Here is a 20,028-nt window from a genome sequence, read left to right as displayed (position 1 = left end):
CCTCGCTCTTCGGTGGAAAACCAAAAAGCAATACCAGAACGGGTAACAATTAAAAGCCATGCATATACATTCATTCACGCACGTAAAAGCAATCTTAATCTGAAAACTTGAATGCAGATTGTTGTGCTTTTAAATGTTTCAAAGTTAAAATAAAAATAAAAATCCATACATAAGACCTGAGTTGGAAAGGGTACTAGAACTGTCATTGCTGCCACGTTTTGTTAGGATGGTGGAGATTAGGCGCTACTGCTCAATCACAGGCACGTTAAATTCCTACCCCTCTCATTGCTTTCTATGAGAAGCTTTTAGTCCCGCCCCTGCGGAGATAAAGATGGCGTTCAAAGCGAACCCGGAATCTGTAAGTGGTGTCCTGGTCTAATGAGCAAGTCTATGACTAGCTACAGCTGCCTCTGCTTTCCTCCCGCCTATACTCTGTGCTTTACGGGCCCGGGAAGCTCCTGTTACGCATGCGCTGAAGTCTCCCGTCTGGTGGTGTAACCTAGCAACGGGAGAAGCCGGACGCGTTAGGAAAAGAGCGAGGTGACGGGCGTTGTGGGTTCTTGGGAACGCAGCTACCCGTGTAAACAGTAATGTACAGATCTCGCTGAACTGGTGTGACTTTCCGGGCCAAGGCTGGGCTGGGAAGCCGTCTAAGGCAAGGAAAAGGACGCGTGTTTGTAACAGTTGATGAATCCTCTGGGTTTTACTGGCAACTGTTTTATTAATTTTGAAAAAGAAAAAAAAAAAAGCAAGCATATGAATAAGACAAATTGATTTTAAACGGGATGGGGGTATTCATTGCGTTTAGAGATTCACGCACACACGTGTCACAACAACGTGCATACGCTTCCAGAAAAGGCGTTTCCCCTGTGTGAGAGAGGGGGAGGGGGAGGGGGAGGGAGGAAGAAAGAAAGAAAGGAAGAAATTGCTTTTTTAAAGAAAAGTTTCCTTTTTGCAAGTATTCAAATATTTTAAGTTTGTTTCAGAACTTATATACCGTTCCACATGAAAATAATACCCAAGCGGAACACACACACACACACACACACACTCATACAAATTATAGGGCAATGTAAAAGCATGAAGTCAAGAAAAAAATAAAAGCTGAAGAATTAGAATGGACTATTTTCAGTTAGCTCAGCTAGTTAGAGCACGGTGCTATTAATGACAAGCTGCAGGTTCAATCCCCATACGGGCCACCTGCAGATTCTTGCATTGCAGGGGGGTGGACAAGATGACCATTGAGGTACCTTCCAACTCCACAATTCTATGATTTTATTTAATATATTTCAAATAACTGCTTAGCCCAATCCCAGCCATGGTTTCACAGAAGAAGTATGAGTGCAACTGAACATAGAAGCAGCAACTGCTTGTTCTGGCAGGACAGTGATGAGCAGGGAGGTGATTTTTTCCACATTTTGGACACATTTAAAGCACTATGGTACCATTTTGAACAGCCATGGCTTCCCACAAAGAATTCTTGGAGCTGTTGTTGAGGATTCGGGCAGTTGTTTGGACAGCCCCTATTTCCTTCCCAGAGCTACAATTCTGAGTTCCCTGTGAGAGGGATTGACTGTTCCACTTCTCTACTTCTTTGATCCTGTATCTCCACATCCCATTTGACCCTAATCCCATTTAAAACAAAAACCAAAACCTGCCACTGGGGAAGAATGAGTGGGACCACATGAGCTTTGATCAATTTTGATTATACTTTGGGCAGCTCAATTAGGTTTTTTTCTTGACTTCACTAGGCTCAGTGTGCCACATCTGAGGATTTTGTGATTTACTTGCTTTGCTCTTTATTATCATATATGTATTTCCCTTTTCCATATTTGAGAGCTAATATTCTCCCTGCCAACATTGTAGGTAGGGATAGTTCTGTCTCTCTGGGAACATCTCCACTGTAGCTGCATAATGAGCCTTGCTTTAATGAAGAGCAGCTTAGCCAAAACTATATGAGGAAAGAAGCAAGGAATATACCGACTTACGGAGGAGGATTTCAGAGGATTTAGAAAGTAATTCATTTCTGAAGTGTACATTTTTCCAGTTCCTAACAAATCAGTTGAGGTCAGTTGTGTTACATTTTCATGACACTCAAGGCTGCCCTGCATTTGAAAAGGGTGTCCAGGGCAGGAAAGACAGGTTTTAAAATAAGAGTGATGCAGGTTAGGCATTAGTAATGTGGACTGGCACAGGGGTGACTGACTGACTGCTTGGGTATGGATGCCGCATCTGTTGGAGTAGCTCTCAGATTTTATTCATGAACGTTAATTAATTATTTGAACAGTTGTTTTAAGCTACCTGTTGTCAAGCTTGAAGGGGTGGAGGAAGAAAGAGACTAAACAATGAGAACTGCTTTATGCTGAAATTGACCAATGCTCCATCTAACTCAACACTGCCGACTCTGATTAGTAGAGACTTTCCAAGGCACAGAAAAGTATTTTGCCATCCTGCAATCTGATATCATTTTAACCCAAGACAAGAAGGGCTTGAAATGGGATCTTTTACATATAAAATATATGCTGTGCCATAGGCCTGAGTAAACAAAGACCACCACTGCTTTGGTTACCAGAACCTTCCTTGTTAGCAGGAACTTCCTTTTCCTTGCATCTGTCAGAATAGTATCAAATATATACATGTGTGTACTTGTCTACTGTCATTGATGTTTTGCTCTGTAAGGTGCCAGGTACAAGAAGCCAGATCTCAGTCCTAAAGAGCTTAAAAACTAAATACAACAGTGGACATGAACAGAGGAAGGAAAAGGAGGGGCAGTTGTAATAGGGCAGTGTTTCCCAACCGGTGTTCCGCGGCACACTAGTGTGCTGCCGGACGTTGCCTAGTGTGCCGTGGGAGGGAGGCGGGCGAGTCAGGCTAATCCTCCGGCCCCGCTCCCCCGGGGAACGTGCCCCGTCATCCGCTTCTGCCTTGCTCCCTGTGACAGGAATTCCCCAAACTGCATCAGCATCTGCCGCTTGCCCAGCAGCCCCGGCGCTGCCTTGCGCCCGGCGCCCCCGCCATCCTCGGCGCAGGGAGCGAGGGGCGCGCAGGCAGGCGCTGCCCAGCGGAGCGACGGCTCCTTCCGAGCGGCTGGCAGTGCCTGGGCATGACTGGCCTCCCGCCTGGTCCCGCGGCGGCTGCAGACGCAGCCGAAGCAGTGCAGGGAAGGAGATGCCCAGCCGCCCAGCCCCGCCTGGCACGCTCCCACTCTCTCTCGGCGGCCGGGGAGCAGGGCCAAAGCGGGCCCCCACCTGAGTGGCGGCTGCGTGAGCCAATAGGTGAGCTGGGGCAGAGGGGGAGGCGGGGCTCCGGAGAACAAAGGAGGGAGGGGGCACCCGGGAGAAGGGGGCGGGGCGGGAGGAGCGGGGAGCGCGGCGCTGCGCCCGGGACGCCCCAGTTCCGCCGGGTTAGAAGCCGGCGGCCTACCTCTGCTGGCCGTGGAAGGCAGCCAGGTCTGGGTCGCGCCCCGAGAGTGGCGGGGTCCGCGCACAGCCTGCCCTCTAGGCTGGGAAGTGGCTCCTAGGCTCCGCCTGAAGCCACGCAGAGCCCGCAAGGCGCCCTCGGCGCAACTTGGCCGGGGCAAAAGGCGAAGCTCTGGAGGGAAAGGCGGCCGGATTCCCCTCCTCGGCGGGTCCGGTGGTCTCCCGCCTCCTCTGAGGAAGGGTCTCTTCTTCAGCTTTTCTGATCCTTCGTGGCCCCGTTGGGAGAAGCCGAAATAAATAATGGCCGTGCCATTAAAGTTCTCTCTTTTATAAAAGGGATCCTAATAGAATCGTAGAGTTGGAAGGGATCCCCAGGGCTATCCAGTACTGTACAACCCCTGCAGTGCAGGAATCTCAGCCATAGCATCCATGGCAGACAGACATCCCACCTCTGCTTAAAAACCTCCAAGAAGGGAAAAACCTCCCGAGGGAGACCATTCCCCTGTTGAACAGCCCTTACCAGCAGAAAGTTCTTTCCCATGTTTAGTCAAAATCTTTATTGTAACGTGAATCCACTGGTTCGAGTCCTACCTTCTCTACCTTCTATGCTGTTACTATTTTTTTAATTTTTTTTACATAAGTAAAAAGTGACCTTTCCCCATCTGGCATGGTGGTGTGCCTCGAGATTTTTTTCATGAAACAAGTGTGCCTTTGCCCAAAAAAGGTTGGGAAACACTGTAATAGGGGATGAAATCTTCTCAAAATCTTAATTAAAGGTAAAGGTACCCCTGACCAATCGTGGATGACTCTGGGGTTGCGTGCTCATCTCGCTCTGTAGGCCGAGGGAGCTGGCGTTTGTCCGCAGACAGCTTCCGGGTCATGTGGCCAGCATGATTAAGTCACTTCTGGTGAACTAGAGCAGCACACGGAAACGCCGTTTACCTTCCCTGCCGGAGCAGTACCTATTTATCATACTTGCACTTTGACGTGCTTTCGAACTGATAGGTTGGCAGGATCAGGGACCGAGCAACGGGAGTTCACCCCGTTGCGGGGATTCGAACCGCCGACCTTCTGATCAGCAAGTCCTAGGCTCTGTGGTTTAACCCACAGCGCCACCCACATCCCTTTCCCTTAATTAGGTGGTTGCTAATGCCTAATCAATTAGGATTGACAAGGCAGTTGCCAATCAGACCGAAAAGTTGTTATTCACCCATTGTGCTTCATTGTTCCTTATACACGCTGGCACTCAGATAGTGATCCGCAAGGCACTCTGTTCACAGAAAAGATTTTAGCTGGAGTGTGGCTGCCCTATGCTCTGACTGAGTTCTGTCTGGGTTCAATCCCTGTTAATGTTATTGACAGAAGTTAGATGGGCCTTAATAACAAGCCCAAGTATTCTTCCATAGTTGATATCTTTTTATTAATTTACTCCTCTTGTGTGTTGGACAACTTTGATATCCCTCTAACTCTTCAGGAGATACACTTAACTGGTGTTAAGGAAGGGGTCTTAAGAGTTCTGATGATAAATGTAGCAACCAGGAGGGAAGCTTTCTTGTTAGAGATTTGAATGATGAAAGGAGTAGGAGTGAAAACAGCCACTTCCTAGTCGTATTTATTGATTTAACAACATCAAAATATAATTCCATGTTATCTAACTCTGGGGGTGAGTTTTTATTTTAATCAAGCAAGTATCTATTAGAGTTTAAACCAACTAAGTGTTACACGTGAGTGGTTGCATTACCCTGCTTTTCAACGGCACCTGAAATAGGTATCTTTCTGCTTGTTTCTGCAGCACACATGAATTAAATAACACAACTGGAACATCCATATATTTTTGGGTTTAGAGATGGAAAGCAGGGCTTAATCTAATTACAGTGACACTTCTTTAAGAAGCTCTTTAGTTTATGTGACCCTTTAATATGATTTGCTTTTAAGACAGCCCCCCTCATCTTTTTCATAAAATTGCCCTGCTGTTAATTTAAAGCAAGTGATTGAATAGCTGCCATGTTCTATTTATTTTAGGTTTATATTAAAGCGCTTTTTCTTAAAGTCTTTCCCTCTTGGGAAGAAGGATTTTGCTGTGCATCTCAGCAAGACATCGGAAATCTCACACATCATTTTTCCATTCAGATTGTTTGTCACAGCTTGTGTTATCCCTGTGGTTTACTAGTGTCACATCCACTAGAAATCTGGATTCTGCCTCACGAACCCTTACAAATTTTATCCTAAACAAAGTTAAATTAATGGAGCCAAATGTTGTCATCTGTCTCCATTAATTTTATTTCATGAACGAGTAACAACTATATTTAGTACTGCATCACACAGTGAAAATGTTTGCTTTCTGAAATAGCTTAGAAGACTCGGTTTTGGAGTTTTCAGCTAGGGACAGGATCTTCTAGTGACTGTGTGTGTTTGCACACAATGATAGGCCATGAGTTATGGCTTAATGATCCACAATGTAAATGAGTACTGTGCTGGTATAGGCAGCCCCTTCACTCCCTCTTTATTCCTCCCTTTGCATGAGCACATGTAAGTGGAAAGTTTTGAGTGGTTTTTGATCCCGGGAATCTGTTTTATTACTCTTAAACAAACCAGAATTGGCAAACCAACAACAAATCCCTGTTTAAAATTGGTTTATGATTTTGTCTTGATCAAGAACAACTGATGAAAATCCCAGATTCAGCAGTCATATTCATTTCTGGTTTGTTTACCTGGTTGTACAGAGGGAGGAGCAAAGTGGGAGCAAATGCATTATCTGTACTAGCATGCTACTCATTCATATCATGTCATGCATGATTACTTTTAATGAACCGAAGACCCAGACAATATATAAGACTACATACCAATGCATTCGTAATATTCTCACTCCCTTAATCCAGCGACAAGAGGAAGCCGCTCGGGCGCCTGGGGCAGGGCACACCACGGGGCCTCTGGAGTCTGCCTGTCTCCTCCCACTCAGCTGCCCTACAGCTGGGGGAGAGGCAGCGGGCGGACCGTATGGACAGTGCGGAGCCTGCGTGCACCGAAGCCACCGTGTCTCTTCCAGGAGAGACGCATGGCTCGGGCGTGTTGCATGCCCCGCGGTGCTGCCTGGCATTTTGTCACCCTCCTCAGTGGTGACACCCAGGGCGGCCCGCCCCTACCGCACCCCTTCCTCCGCCCCTGCCTTAATCATGTTTATGGAATGGAGAGTGGATTGTGGCATTGTTTTGTCTCCTTCTCCTACGCTACAACTCTCTGATGTGAATTTACCCTGCTGGACATAAGCATTGTTAAAACTTATGTTGTCCACAGACAGCTTTCCAGGTCATATGACCAGCAGGACTAGACTGCTTCTGGTGCAACAGAACACCGTGACGGAAACCAGAGCGCACGGAAACGCCTTTTACCACCGTTTATATATACCACTAAAAGAGGATACTGTTATCCTCCTATTCCTCTTCGTACAGTTAGGAATATATGTGTGTAGTGCAGAAGTTAGGTTTGGAATAGATTCTGTTGCTGCACATTAAATATGATTCGCCTTGGTCATGTAAACACAGCTGGTAAAAGGATGAGGCCAAGAAGTAGTCAAATTTGTTGCAGGAAGTTTCTGCTAAAGACAGAAGCCTGCACAATGACTAAATAATCAGCAATACAATCATGATGCTAATCAACTGGGAATTTGCATAACTGAGGAGGAAAGTACTCCTAGTTCATAATTTTTCAACATCTGTGTACATTTGTGTGATTAACAGAAATAATTCCACTTAATTATAACATGCCCATTTTTTAGCTGCCAATAAATGAAAGTATTTCTTGTCCTGTGTTGCTTTAGGTTTCAGAGGATAGAACAAATCCAGTGAACTAGCAAGGAAAAGAAGACAATTGACTTGGATTCTGGTTATAGGTGGTGGGGTAAAAAAGGTAATTAAGTTCCTGAAAACAAATAGTTGCTTCATAGCACTATTTTTTCCTGCAAATCTTAGTGCATTTTTATGTTGTTATTGAACTGGGAGAGGGGGTGCGGGTGGGGGGGGATGTAGTTTAGATGTACCAAAGCAGGGAAATTATATAATTCAAAACACACTAAATGAAATCCCAAGGTGAAAATTTGATTCTCCAGCCCCACCACTGAGCTTGTGTAGTTATACCTTGTATAGAGCAAAACCTCACATAAGTTCAAGATGATGAGGTTATATCGTCACTTATCAGTTCAAGATGATGAGGTTAGATCTTCAGTTAGCACAGGTGTAAATGAGAGCACAGGGTCAACAGCTCTAGAGAATCAATTCCATATTTAAATAAGTGCTTCTTATATAATTGTACAAAGCTCTCCCTGCCCCACTCTCCTTCCACACAGAATTATGCTTTTCAGCTACGTATATGTGATACATTTAAGTGGGTTGGCAAACTCGAAGTTGGTGCTATCAGGTTGAGCCAGTGCTTAGGATCACAGGGAAAATCAAATAAAAATGGCAATCAGTTTTCTGTGGGAAGCCTGTATATTTTAATTTGCAGAGAAAAGAAAGTGAAGGTATTAAATTAATATATCTACTGTATATATAGTAGGCATATATATGGATTAGCTATGTTGGTTTGGGCAAAACTACATACTATCCTGGCAAACGTATTCTGCTCAAACAGAAACATTAACATTAATGTAGGGATAAGGAGAAGGCACTTGCAAGCGAAAATTGGCAAACGGATGGGTTTAACTTGTCCCGTGCTCCTGTCAAAGTTCCACTGACAAGCCGTCCTTTCCAGTGTTTTCTCTGCAGTTATACATGCTCTGTGTTTTGGAGTCTGTGTGTATGTGTTTAAATGACCATGTGTGTGTGTTTATGTACGGCTTTTATAGAGGAGAATTAACAGAGGAAAATTAAACACACTCCTTCAGCCTTGTAACACAGGGTTGGGAAGCCCATCTCTCCCTTGTAAAATGTTCCATGCACGAAGATTGCAGAAGTGAATCGCGATTACATTTATCAATCTAAACTTTTTTTCAAGAACCTATCATTGTATACGTTTCTACTTTTGGCACGCTGCTGAGCTTAGTTGTAGAGAAAAGCCGAAAGTATATTCCTATGCAGAACCAATGATTTCAATTGAAGCCTTTTTTATAGCAGTCACTCTGTTTCCTAAGCTCCCATCTGTCTTTATGTCATTGCTGTGCTGACTTGTATATTGTACTGAGAATTGACAGACCTCCTGCTGAGTTTTAGTGGTTACACTTCATAATAGTACACATTGTGAAGTCAGCTCATAAATTGCAACCACAGATTCCAATTATAACTAGAGTTGTATGTCATGTTCATGGGTCTTCGTCTGATTGAATTTTTGTGTACTTTATATTCTAGCTGAGATCTAATATAAATATACATTATAATTGCTGGCATTCTGGTCTCATCTGCTTTGGGCTATGCTATAAATTCCCACCTCCTTTTTTATTTTTCCACTAAACACATATGAACAGATTTGATTAGTGTTGGCCAAATGCACCATTAGTATGTGTAAATGATACAGCTCTGTGAATGCAAAAATTGCCAGCAAACTTCCGTAAATGTACATGTGCCTTAAAACGCATCTGAAAATAAAGCCAAACTTTTTAAACTCCAGTAAGTGCAGAAAATGGTCTCACTTATCACAACCAAAATCTGGTTATTTCTGAAGTTTGAAAGCATCCTTAAGAGCTAGTGAGTGGCATTATAAGAGCTTTTTGAAGCAAGTGAAATTGAGCTGCTACTGCTTTAGCAACTGCTAGAGCCATGGATTACATCAGGATGGCCAAGAGATAAAAGGCTTTTGCTAACAGCTTGCATTCAGCAGATAAAGTAAATCTAAGAATCATTCCTCACTCCAGTAACAATCATTCCATGAAGTCTACTGAATTATGGTTGAAACCCTGTGTAAACTGTGTCCACTCAACATTGTTTGTCTGTTCATCATCTGCTCTTTTGTTTGTTTTTAGAATGGGTAAAAAAATTAAAAAGGAAGTGGAGCCTCCTCCCAAGGATGTGGTAAGTTTATAAAACACTCCTCACTATAAAAATGAAAATGTTTCACAATTATAACATTCAAGTTTTCTCTCCTCCTTCAATCTTTACTCCCACTTACTTCCCCTTCTGCCTCTAAAAATGTCTTGTAAAGATAAATAACATTTTTGTTTCGGTTTGACTGTGTGTGTAAACAGAGGGACCAATCACATTTATTTTCTGAAAAATATTATATTATGGTAGGCCTTTTTCTACTTGGAATAAGAAGAATGGAAAAGAAAGGAATATACAGTATAATCTCAGGGTTTTGACTGTGGACATTGGGTTACCACCACCTGTGGAGTAAAGGTGGATCTCAACGTCTGATTTTATGTGAGCTTTGTCCTTGGTCTAGAAAAAAACAGTATGCAGGTGTCCCCCAGGAAAAAGGGCTCGGCCCCTAAAAGATAGCACCCCTGGGCTCATGGGGCTTATTCCTGGGGAAGCGGGGTTAGGATTAGAGCCTTGGAGTTGTTGTGCACGATGTGACTTATTTGTTGTTTCAGGCTGTAAGTAGCCCACCTTAAGTCTACATAGTGAAGGTTAGGATATACATTTAAATAAATAAAACATTTACAGCTTGCATGAAGTCACATGTGTATAAAAGGGCTTAACTAATCAATGTCATTACATGAAAAAACAGGTTCCACTGACATCTACTGCTATGCTAAGGATCAAGATGTAAGTAAAATCCCACTATCTTAATTGAAATGGTTGCTTCAGTTTTCAAACATATGACTCCAGCAATTGATCTGTTCCCCAAATGTTCTGAAGCACATCTTTCCACCATCTCATGAAATTTTAGAATAGTCTTCAGTGCTCAAAACTGAGAACATTAAAATATGGTGGGAACAAATTCTTCATCTTCTTCTCTATGGAATGTCATGTATAAAATTGTTCCAGAAAGCTGTACAAGTTTGGAGGTGCTAGCTTAGCCCAATATACCTCTGCCACCTGACTGTTTCCTTCACAACTTGTGCAAATCTTTCTGCTCCATTTTTAACCTCAGTAGAAGCAGCAGAAGGAAGGGATCTGGTATGGGAGTAGATTATTTCACTTCCACCCAAATCAAAAGCATATTAGGTGATCTAGTCTGTTTCCCACCACTGTATGCTGCTTTCCTGACAAGGAGAGGAGTACATTCACGTACAAAGGACACCTGGCTTTTTCCTTTTGTGGAAACTAGGTTCAGGTATCCTGTTTCTTTTTTAGGTGATTGAACTGTTCTCAGGTTTCATAAAACTGGAAGAATAATTCACGGGTAGTTAAAATACAAGGACTATAAACTGCAGTTTATATTTCTAAACTTGATATACAAATTAAAAGATGTTTGAAAAGAATATTTTAGAAGAACTATCCCAACATTATTTTACCTCTGTTGCAATTGTTGCAATGAAACCATTCATAAAGAGGATTTCTGCTTTCCCCCATAAAGTAAAAATGTTGAAGCAAAGAATGTTTTTATATTATTATTAAAGATTTCTTAGTTTACAAAAATACGTTCTTTTTTTCAAGTTGTGTTTTCTACAGATCAGTTTCATTTGTTGTGAGACATTAGTATTGCATACAGTATTAGGCTGGGGCAAGAGGGGGATGGGGGATGGTGAGTGGGGTGGGGTGATAATTCTTCTGTTCTACTTAGTGTATGTGTGGGGTTTTGTGTCCCTTGTATGGGTTCAGTGTCCCTTGTATGGGTTCTCTTACTATTCAATTGTTGTATTTCCTTGGTGGTGAGAGAGGTTGATGTGGCCTAGGGTGTGGTTGGTTGTCCTTGGTTGAGATTTGTTTATGTGTGGGGGTGTGTGTGGATTTTTGGATCAGGTTAGCCAGATTGGTTCGCATGCTGTCGGTGGATTCTTGTTGTTGTCTTATCAGGCTATGTATGTGATAAAGGGGAACCATATCAGGGTGATGGCGTCTTCTAGTTGCACCTATGTCAGTTTCAGTTTATTGGTTAGTTTTTCTAGTAAGGCTGTTTCCCATACTATTTGATACCATTGGTCCATGTTTACTCCTGACAGGTCTTTCCAGTGTCTGGCTATGATGCTGCTGGCTGCTGAGAGTAGGTGGGTTATAGGCGCTTTATAATGTGAGTGGTCATCAGTATCTTGTATTTTTAAAGTTACTCTTTTTGATCTTCCTTGGAAATAGTGGGCATAAATTATTTTGTTGATATCATATCATGCTGAACCATGAAAGTCTACTCTTCTAGCCTAATAATGTTTAGTCCTTACAGGCTTGGTGGTATGTTCTGTAAAATATTCCAATAAACCTGTGTTGACTGTCCAGTGTGAAAGTTTATATTTCTCTTAGTCTAGTATAGTATATCCATAAGTGTTGTGATCTGCATGTAGCCCCATATTTGTGTGTCTGCTTTATGAATTGTCATTATCTCTATTAGCTTGACTACCACAAGCACATATGCACTCGGTGGAGTGGAGAGCCATCTGTCACTTTCGGCCAGCCTAACTTCTGTCATCTGTGGTAACTTCTGCATTAAATAACACATTATACCCAGTATACAGGGTAGCTCAACAACTTTGCCAAAAAAAGCTCAACAAGTTTTGGTCTGGATAGACAACCCTATTATATGGAAACTTCAGCTGGTGCAGAATTCAGTGGCCAGGCTGCTCATCAGTACAAGATGGTTTGAGTATATAATGGCCTGACTGCACTGGCTGACAAAGTGAGATGAGCACCGCAACCCCAAAGTTTTTCGCGATTGGACTTAACTGTCAGGGGTCCTTTATCTTTTTATGGGAAAAGAAGAATGTTTTTGCCTGGCGCCTAGAAATATGTAACTAAAGCTCCAGGCAGGCATCCCTGGGGAGAGCATCTCACAAGCAGAGAGCCACCACAGAAAAGGCCCATTCTTGCGCTGCTGCCCTTTGGACCTCTTCTGGAGGCAGCCCATGAAAAAGTGTCTCAGGTGATGATTGAAGAGTCCATGATGGTTCATATAGGGAGAGGTAGTCCTTGATGTATTGCGGTCCTGACGTGTTTAAGGCTTTATAAGTCAAAACCAGCACTTTCAATTGGGCTGGGAAACTAATTACTGGCCGAGGGGCCGACGTTTGTCCGCAGTCAGTTTTTCCGGGTCATGTGGCCAGCATGACTAAGCTCCCATACCTTTGGCTAATTAAACCATCTATGGCCTTTTAAACTGTGTGTGTGTGGGGGGGGGGTGTTTTCTAACATTTTTAAACGTTTGTTACTATGTTGTGTATTTTTGTGTTTTTATATGGTAAACCGCCCTGTGATCCTCAAGTGAAAGGTGGTATAGTAATTTAATAAATAAATAAATTTAAAAAAATAAAACAGGAATATCCATGAATAGAGAGTAAGGGAACTAAAGTTGGCTTTCTTGCATCTCTACTTTGCAAAGAGATGACTTTCCTGCTTTCTCTCTTAAAAACCTATACGGCAGTTGGTATCTCACTTTTGTATGAACCGAAGGCTGGCAGCTAAATTGCATCCTAGTTGGAGTTTGTTTCCCAGACATATGAAGTTTATATAAAGTTCTCAGCCAATTCAGAAGTCTGGCTTGGAACTAATCAGAACTTGAAAAGTACTAGAATGAACAGTGATACACTGGCGAAGGAAGAGGAGTGCAGGGGAAGCGCACCACCCCCGGCAGCGCGATCCTAGTAGGGTGCCACAGTGGCTGCCCCCCCGCCCGTGCTGGGCGCCATGCCCCTGCAGGTGGCATGCCCTGCCCACAGGGCATGCGTCCCACCCCTGTGGACGGCACGCCCCACCCCCACCTGCTCTCTGCCCCCCAGTGCCAGTGTATAGATAAGGAGACTCTACTGCTTCCAAAATCTCCCAGGATGGCTTCAACTGTTTACATTACACACTTGCTCAAATCCTGTTCAACATGGTAGAACTTAATATTATTTATTGAATATATATACCACCCTATACCCAGAGGTCTCAGGGTGGTTTATTCATATTTCTGAGTAAACATGAATAGGATGCACTGTGAAAAAGGCTTCTCACCTTTGACCCCAAGGTCTTGAGTTTTGAGTCATTAGTTTCCTACACTATACACTATAGTTTCATACTCTCATTTTGTTTGTTTTAGCCAGACCTTTGTCTTCTGTGAGATTTAAACGAAAATATATTTACAGAAATTTCCATAAAACCTAAATAACTGACCTGATTTTACCTTGCTCTTATTTCAGTACAAACAAATATACCCAAGGCTTCTATGACTTTTTTTTTAAAAAAAAATTTGCTGTCTTGCTCATTGCTCTCATGTTGTTATTATTAAGAAATAAAATTTGTTCGGATTGCGGCTTAGAATGCAAAACTCTGTATACAGTACTTACTTGAGAATAAGTCCCATTGAGGGCAGTGGCTTTTGCAGCTGAGCATTCATGCATAGTATCTGCCTGTTAGATGCACTGTTGAACCAAGAACTAGAAAGACTGGCATTTCTAACCATATTAATGTTCTTAAAATTGTTCCCACAATGTAGACTGGACCCGACATGGTGTAGGCTTGGCAAAAAATAGTTGGTCCAGATCCGAGATACTGTTTTAATTGAGCATGATAAAAGTGCTTACTTTTGTTTGAATGTAAAGCATTCCAAAATGTTTGATTTAAACTGAAGAATGAAAGGCTTTTAGAAGGATTTGCCCTTTCTCAAACTATGTTGGTTTCAAGCAATCTATTAAATAGGGTCAGAACAGCTGGATTTCATAGCAGAGCTCTCTCTGTTTGAGAAAGGTCAGAAATGGAAATGAACATTTTGCATCGCTTCCAGATGGCTGAATCATGACAGTGCTTTGACCGGTCGGGCATCATGGAGAGCTGGCCTTTGAGATACAAACTTATGTGAAGACAGCACAAGAAGGGCCATTCTATTTTTAAAATATATTTAAAAATATCCACTATAGACTAGAATATCCACTATAGTTAGTAGTGCAGAATATGCAATCTATGGCCAAATTCTGTCACTATCTTTGAATGCATTTAGCTGTATAGAGAGAGATTGCTTTGCTCAGATTATTTTCTAGAGAGAGTGCTTTGCTGGCTCTCCAGTGAGCAGAACAACAAGCTGATGTTGCCAAAAACTTCTTGGAGTCTTGCCTGGCATCAAACAATTAAGTCATTCCTGTTGCCTTAAGAATGCTTTGGATCCACAAGGGAGCTGCAACATTTCACCAGCTTTATTCATAATGTATGGAAAATCTTTTAAATCTCCCATTTGACATTATGAGAGCAATCCACCAAGCACTTACACTGTACAAAACTTCTATTAGTTTAAAGGGGCATGTGTGGGAAGATGTGCAAAATTTCTGTTGAAATTAGCGTAGCTGGCCGTGTGTGGAAGGCTGTGAAAGAGGAAGAGACTTTGCAGAATTGGTGGTTGTGAATAGCGGCCGCCACCACAGGACCCAGCTCCACCTTAGAGGGCCAGTATGGATCTGCCAATGCATATAGTAAATTCATAACAGGCTCCACTTTGGTTTAGCCATTGGCCATAGGGCACTGGAAGTTTAATAGGAAGAAAGGGGCAGATGTCTGAATCCTAAGATTTATACAGCCATTTAGGGGCAATCAGAGTCTCATGGATTGTAGAAGAATCAAGAACCCAGAAAGCTACCTGGTAATATTATTTTATACTCTGCTGCTTTCTGTAAACCTCTGTAAGTCACAGGGAGCTGCTTTACCCCAAGTCAAGACTATTGGTCTTGGTCAATACTGTCTGCAGTGACTGGCAGTGGCTCTTCAGGGTTAAAGACAGGAGGCTTTCACAGTCCTGCCTGGAGGTGCCAAGGATTGAATCTGTCACCATTTGCATGGAAAGCATATGCTCTATGCACTGAGGGCCCATCCATATTAACACATTAAGTCTTTGAATTATATTTTTTGTGATGTACTTTACCTTTTCAAAAAGCAAAAAGAAAAAAAGAAGAAAGAAAAAAAGGGTGGAGTAGCTCACATGTAGGATCCTCTAAAATTTTAATACTGATTCTATGGACTCATTCCCACATAACATTAAGCCAAAACAAGGCTAAGAGTGAATGAAGAAGTGTACTGATGCCTTGCATGCCCTTTGCTCCTACACTAATTCTGCCGCCGCCACCACTGCATGGTTTGGCTTAGTGTTACCTGATTTGTCTTGCTCCAGGCAAACTGTGAATGGTAAGCCAAGAACATGATTTGTTTAGAGCAAGACAACGATGATTCCAGGTTCACATAATGTTAAACTGTGGATAGTGCAGTCGCAGGACTGGAGGAGCAAATCAGCTGAGGTTTTTGCTTTGTGTACCAGCATCCTTGCTTGTTCATACTAAGCCATAGCTTGGTTTAGCGTTACCTATGAACCTGGCCAATGTTTGCTTACATGCCACTGTTGCAGCTACAACTGTACTAAAGATAAAATGTACTTGCTAGAGTCCATACAGATGTGGGTTTCATTTAATGTTATTCAGCTCATTTCATTCACAGAATTGTAGAGCTGGAAGGGACCATGAGGGTCATCTAGTCCAACCCCTTGCAATGCAGGGATCTTTTGTCCATTGTGGGGCTTGAACCCATGACCCCGAGACAAAGAGTCTCCTTGGCATTGACGCATCCTGATGCAAAAGATTCTGCAACTGTTCAGTTGCATTCTGTGAGGGAAATGAATTAGCTACTTTCCCCACTTATAGCTTATTTCCATTTTGTTTGTATCATAAAAAAGGAAAAATAATAGATTCTGTCCTGCAGATATATTGGTGTCATTACATTATTTTCTATACTGGTGTTGAAGCTAATGTTACTTAGCTTCAGATAGCAGTTCTTCAGAAGACTTTCAATAATCTAAGCTGTCACTCTTGATATCCTTACTTCCATTTAACAATATTCTTTCTGAGCTGACATAACCAGCATTGTGTACAAATTCCAGATGCATTTGAATTGTATGGTTTTATACTCCCTTTCTTTTTGGCCCCTTTTGTATCCCTACTAACCTGTTTGCTTTTCGACTGCACCTGCACATTGAACAGAGTTCTTCATTAAGCAGTTTACAATGATCTCCATTCATACTTTTCCAAACCCTTTTGTGTAGGACCTTGAGAGCTGGTTGAGCAAGAACACAAGAGTGACAAAAGTGTAATTCATGTTGAAAATCATCTGTGGACGCTATATTGAGTTCATGCTGTTTGGTCATATCTGTAGGTTCTTCACTACCCTGTTTATATGTGATTATAGCCTATCAACAATAAATGTTATCTCACCTAAGAACTCCTTAAGTCTGTCCGGAGCCCATTCAGCACCACATTGTCAGCTTTTGCCTTTTCAAGATCACTAAATTTTATATGTAATACAGCCAGTTTCCAACATCCTGTCCTTTTCACTCACTAGGAAACATGACGCCCTCCAGGCCTTTCTATCTAGTCCTCAGGACTCTTCTGAGACCACACCACCTTCACAGGTCACATCCCTTGCCAGCCCTCCTCTGCACTCTTCCTTGAGTCCTTTTGCCAGGCTGAAATGGGTCATTGGAACTGTTAGATTGTCTTTTGTTTGCCTGGATGGAGGACAGAGTGATGTGTGTTAGTGTGTAGAAGGATCTATGGTTTTGTATGGCTAGAATGTAGACTATTGTACAAAGCTAAGAGTTGCATCCATTGTGCTGCCCATTTTTACCTCTAGTCATGCCCACTGCTGGTATGCAGTCCTTGGAATGGAATGTGGTCTTTGAGCTGCAAAAGGTTCCTCACTCCAGGGCTAGAGCATGAGACAAAATTAGAAGCTGGGGTACCGATTTTGGGGAGGTGGAAAGCATAGCTAAGCATGAGTGTGCTGGCTCTCAGGGAGAAGATCTTGGTCACTTTGCTCCTTGCCAGTTGTTTGTTGCTGCAACACATTGAAATAAGGGCATGGTTTGGTTTAGCATAATGTCCAATTCAGGGCTCATGGTTTAACTCTCTCCATATTAGCCACAAGCCCCAACCAAGATTTGTTCTTTGTTTGTGACTTGTGGTTGGTCTGGAGACTGTCCTAGCCTGGAAACTTCTGCAACTTCCTGTTAAGAGGAATATGGCTGGACACTTTGTTTGATGGAAATGTGACTTGAGGTTTATCAGCTCACAACAGTTAATTGTTATCAATATGGAACTTTATTCGACCCTAAGACAAAAGAGAACTAAGAGCTATCAGTGAAAATGCATGCTTTGCTGGGTGAGGTTGATGCTTGTTGGTGCTTTTGAAATTGTTTTATTGATTTGGGAAATTGTTTATATAACTTTTCTATAGTAGGTGGTTTGGGATCTTTAGGAATGTGATGTTACAAAACAGAATTTGTTATGTGCTTTCTGATGACAAAATAAAATGTTTTATTACTGGCTATTCTGAATGGCTACAGATAATTAAAGAAACAAAAAGAATGTCTCAAATATATCTTTCTATGACGCAGCTTAGTGTCACAAAATGGAATTCTCATAGCCTTGTCTTAGCAGCCATTCATTCATTAATTTCATAAAATTTATACATTGCTTAATTGCAAAACAAAGAAAACCCCCCTCAAAGTGGTCTACAAAAAAATAAAACAAGAAAATCAAGAAAACTCATTAGTTTGGAGACTTGGCAAAATAAAGACTGGGGACTCCCAGGTTTGAGAAGAATCCAACTTTTTACTTTTCAGTAGCAACAAAAAGCCTAAAGGATTTTGATGCTTAAGAACTTTTGGGGGGTATTGCTAATGGTGAACTATGTATAAATTACAATGGAGAGTATTTTTATCGTAGAGGGAACTTGTATTAGTGATGAGGAAACAATTTTGACTCATTTTGTATGTTTCTGATATATTTGTTGACATGTCACTCTCTTTTCCAGGGAAAGCATTAAAAAAAAACCAAAAAACAAACAAACCACACACCTGCTCCTTTGATGGTTTGAATGTTCCAAACAAACCACAAGTGGTAAGCCAAAAACAAACCTTGGCTTCCACCTTTGATTTGCTTGTATAGAAGCAAACCATGAATGCTGATTTGTGCATAATGCTAAGACAGTGCTCTGGTTTATTCCCTCATAGCACAGGGAGAAGAGGGACGGGCCCAAATGAGCATCATCCTTCTGCTTGTTCACTGTAAGCCATGGTTTAAGGTTTACAGTTACATGTGAATTGGACCAATGAAGTTTCTCATTCATTTTAAAACAACATGTTTCTGCTCAAAGTATTTGCAGGCAAACCCCATTGTGATTTTGGCTCTTTTCTAAATTGCTGACTTGCTAACCAAGCAACTAAGGAACAAGCCACTGAAAGAAGCCTTTGAGTTAGTAACCCTATCCTGACTTTCTATTCTAATTTGAAATAGCAGATTATATCGAGTGTTTAATTTCTGTATCATCCATGATAAAATTCCAGAACGGACATTAAAGATCTGTATGTTTCACATTTGCTGATAATCTTATAATGTTGCTTTCTAGTTTGATCCTTTATCAGTTGAAAGCAAGAAAGCCGCAACTGTGGTGCTGATGCTCAGCTCTCCTGAAGAGGAAGTTTTGTCTAAAGCATGTGAAGCTATCTATAAATTTGCATCAAAAGGTTAATGTTTCAGTTATCAAATCTTACCACATGTCTTGTCTTTCTTCTCATTAATAAATCTGCTTGGTACCAAAAGATTTCCATTAATAATAATTATTGCTGCTGCTATATAATATTTCTTAAGTCACAAGTATATGCAAGATACTATCCAGAGTGCAGTGATATGGTTCCTCTCTTGATTAGCTGGGTCATGGCTAGGAATGAGATAGAAATTTGCTTCAGTTTGGATCGCAAAACCAATATAGAGCTACCCTTCAAAATTCACACTACATTTTGAAATGCAGTTCTTCACCCACATGTGTACAATAATGTGTATATTAGGAGAAAGTGTGGATGAAAATGCATATTTAAGTGAAAACATGAGGGGAAATTGCTTGCAAAATTTATATATAAAAATGCATACAAAATGTACATATTAGAATAAATTTGCACTAAAAAAGCAGGTGAATTTTCATGAACCCCTTTTTAAAATTGCAAACTGATGTAGAAATGTGGAGAACTGAAATTGTGATTGGAAAAACAAGAAACTGAGTGAAACAAAACTGAGAGATTTTGTCCATCTCTAGTCATGACTCATGAGCAGCCTCTGCAGGATGAAGACGAGGGAATTTCTTAGCCAGATCAGACTTACAGCTGATCCAGACATCTGCTTTTGACACACGTTTTATGGAATTGTACCACTGTAGAAGGGATGTGAGGGATCATTTCTTTAAAATTGGCTGAGACAAAACCTTGCAAGTGAGATGCTTTCTACCTCCTGCGTTAGCTCTTCAGCTGCAGCGAGATTTTAAACACAACACTTTTTCTTGTTATTCACCGCATATATTCTGAGTTGTTTTAGTCTCAAGAGAGAACAGTAGAGGCCCGTTTGAATCAGCTGTAACATCAAAGGCATTGTTCCTGTTTTTGAGGTGCTAGAATATCTTCCCATTAGTTTCTGTGTGGGGTGAAGAAAGCAACTTCACTTTCAAAAGCAGCCATAAGCAAAGTCAGCACTAGACAACATATATTTACCTTTTGTTGTTGTTGAATCACACACGTACATGGGTGTGTC

At 41.8% G+C, this 20,028-nt stretch overlaps 1 protein-coding gene across 4 annotated transcripts in view; it reads left to right on the top strand.

Annotated features, from left to right (window-relative positions):
• The first annotated feature begins 421 nt into the window (after positions 1-421).
• Positions 422-20,028, top strand: part of ARMC3 (armadillo repeat containing 3) — a 57,893-nt gene continuing 38,286 nt past the window's right edge. For 2 of the 4 annotated variants that reach the window (XM_077936849.1, XM_077936847.1), the window contains exons 1-4: positions 433-655; positions 7,237-7,325; positions 9,370-9,418; positions 18,857-18,974. In XM_077936849.1, coding sequence (XP_077792975.1) covers positions 9,371-9,418; positions 18,857-18,974 — 166 coding nt within the window. In that variant the 5' untranslated portion in view covers positions 433-655; positions 7,237-7,325; position 9,370. Of the gene's footprint in view, positions 656-7,236; positions 7,326-9,369; positions 9,419-18,856; positions 18,975-20,028 lie in introns of all 4 variants that reach the window. The other 2 variants (XM_028749709.2, XM_077936848.1) reach the window with 2 other exon arrangements.

The sequence above is a fragment of the Podarcis muralis genome, chromosome 12, assembly GCF_964188315.1.
Source record: "Podarcis muralis chromosome 12, rPodMur119.hap1.1, whole genome shotgun sequence".
Lineage (NCBI taxonomy): Eukaryota > Metazoa > Chordata > Lepidosauria > Squamata > Lacertidae > Podarcis > Podarcis muralis.
This window is presented reverse-complemented; position numbering and strand designations above follow the sequence as displayed.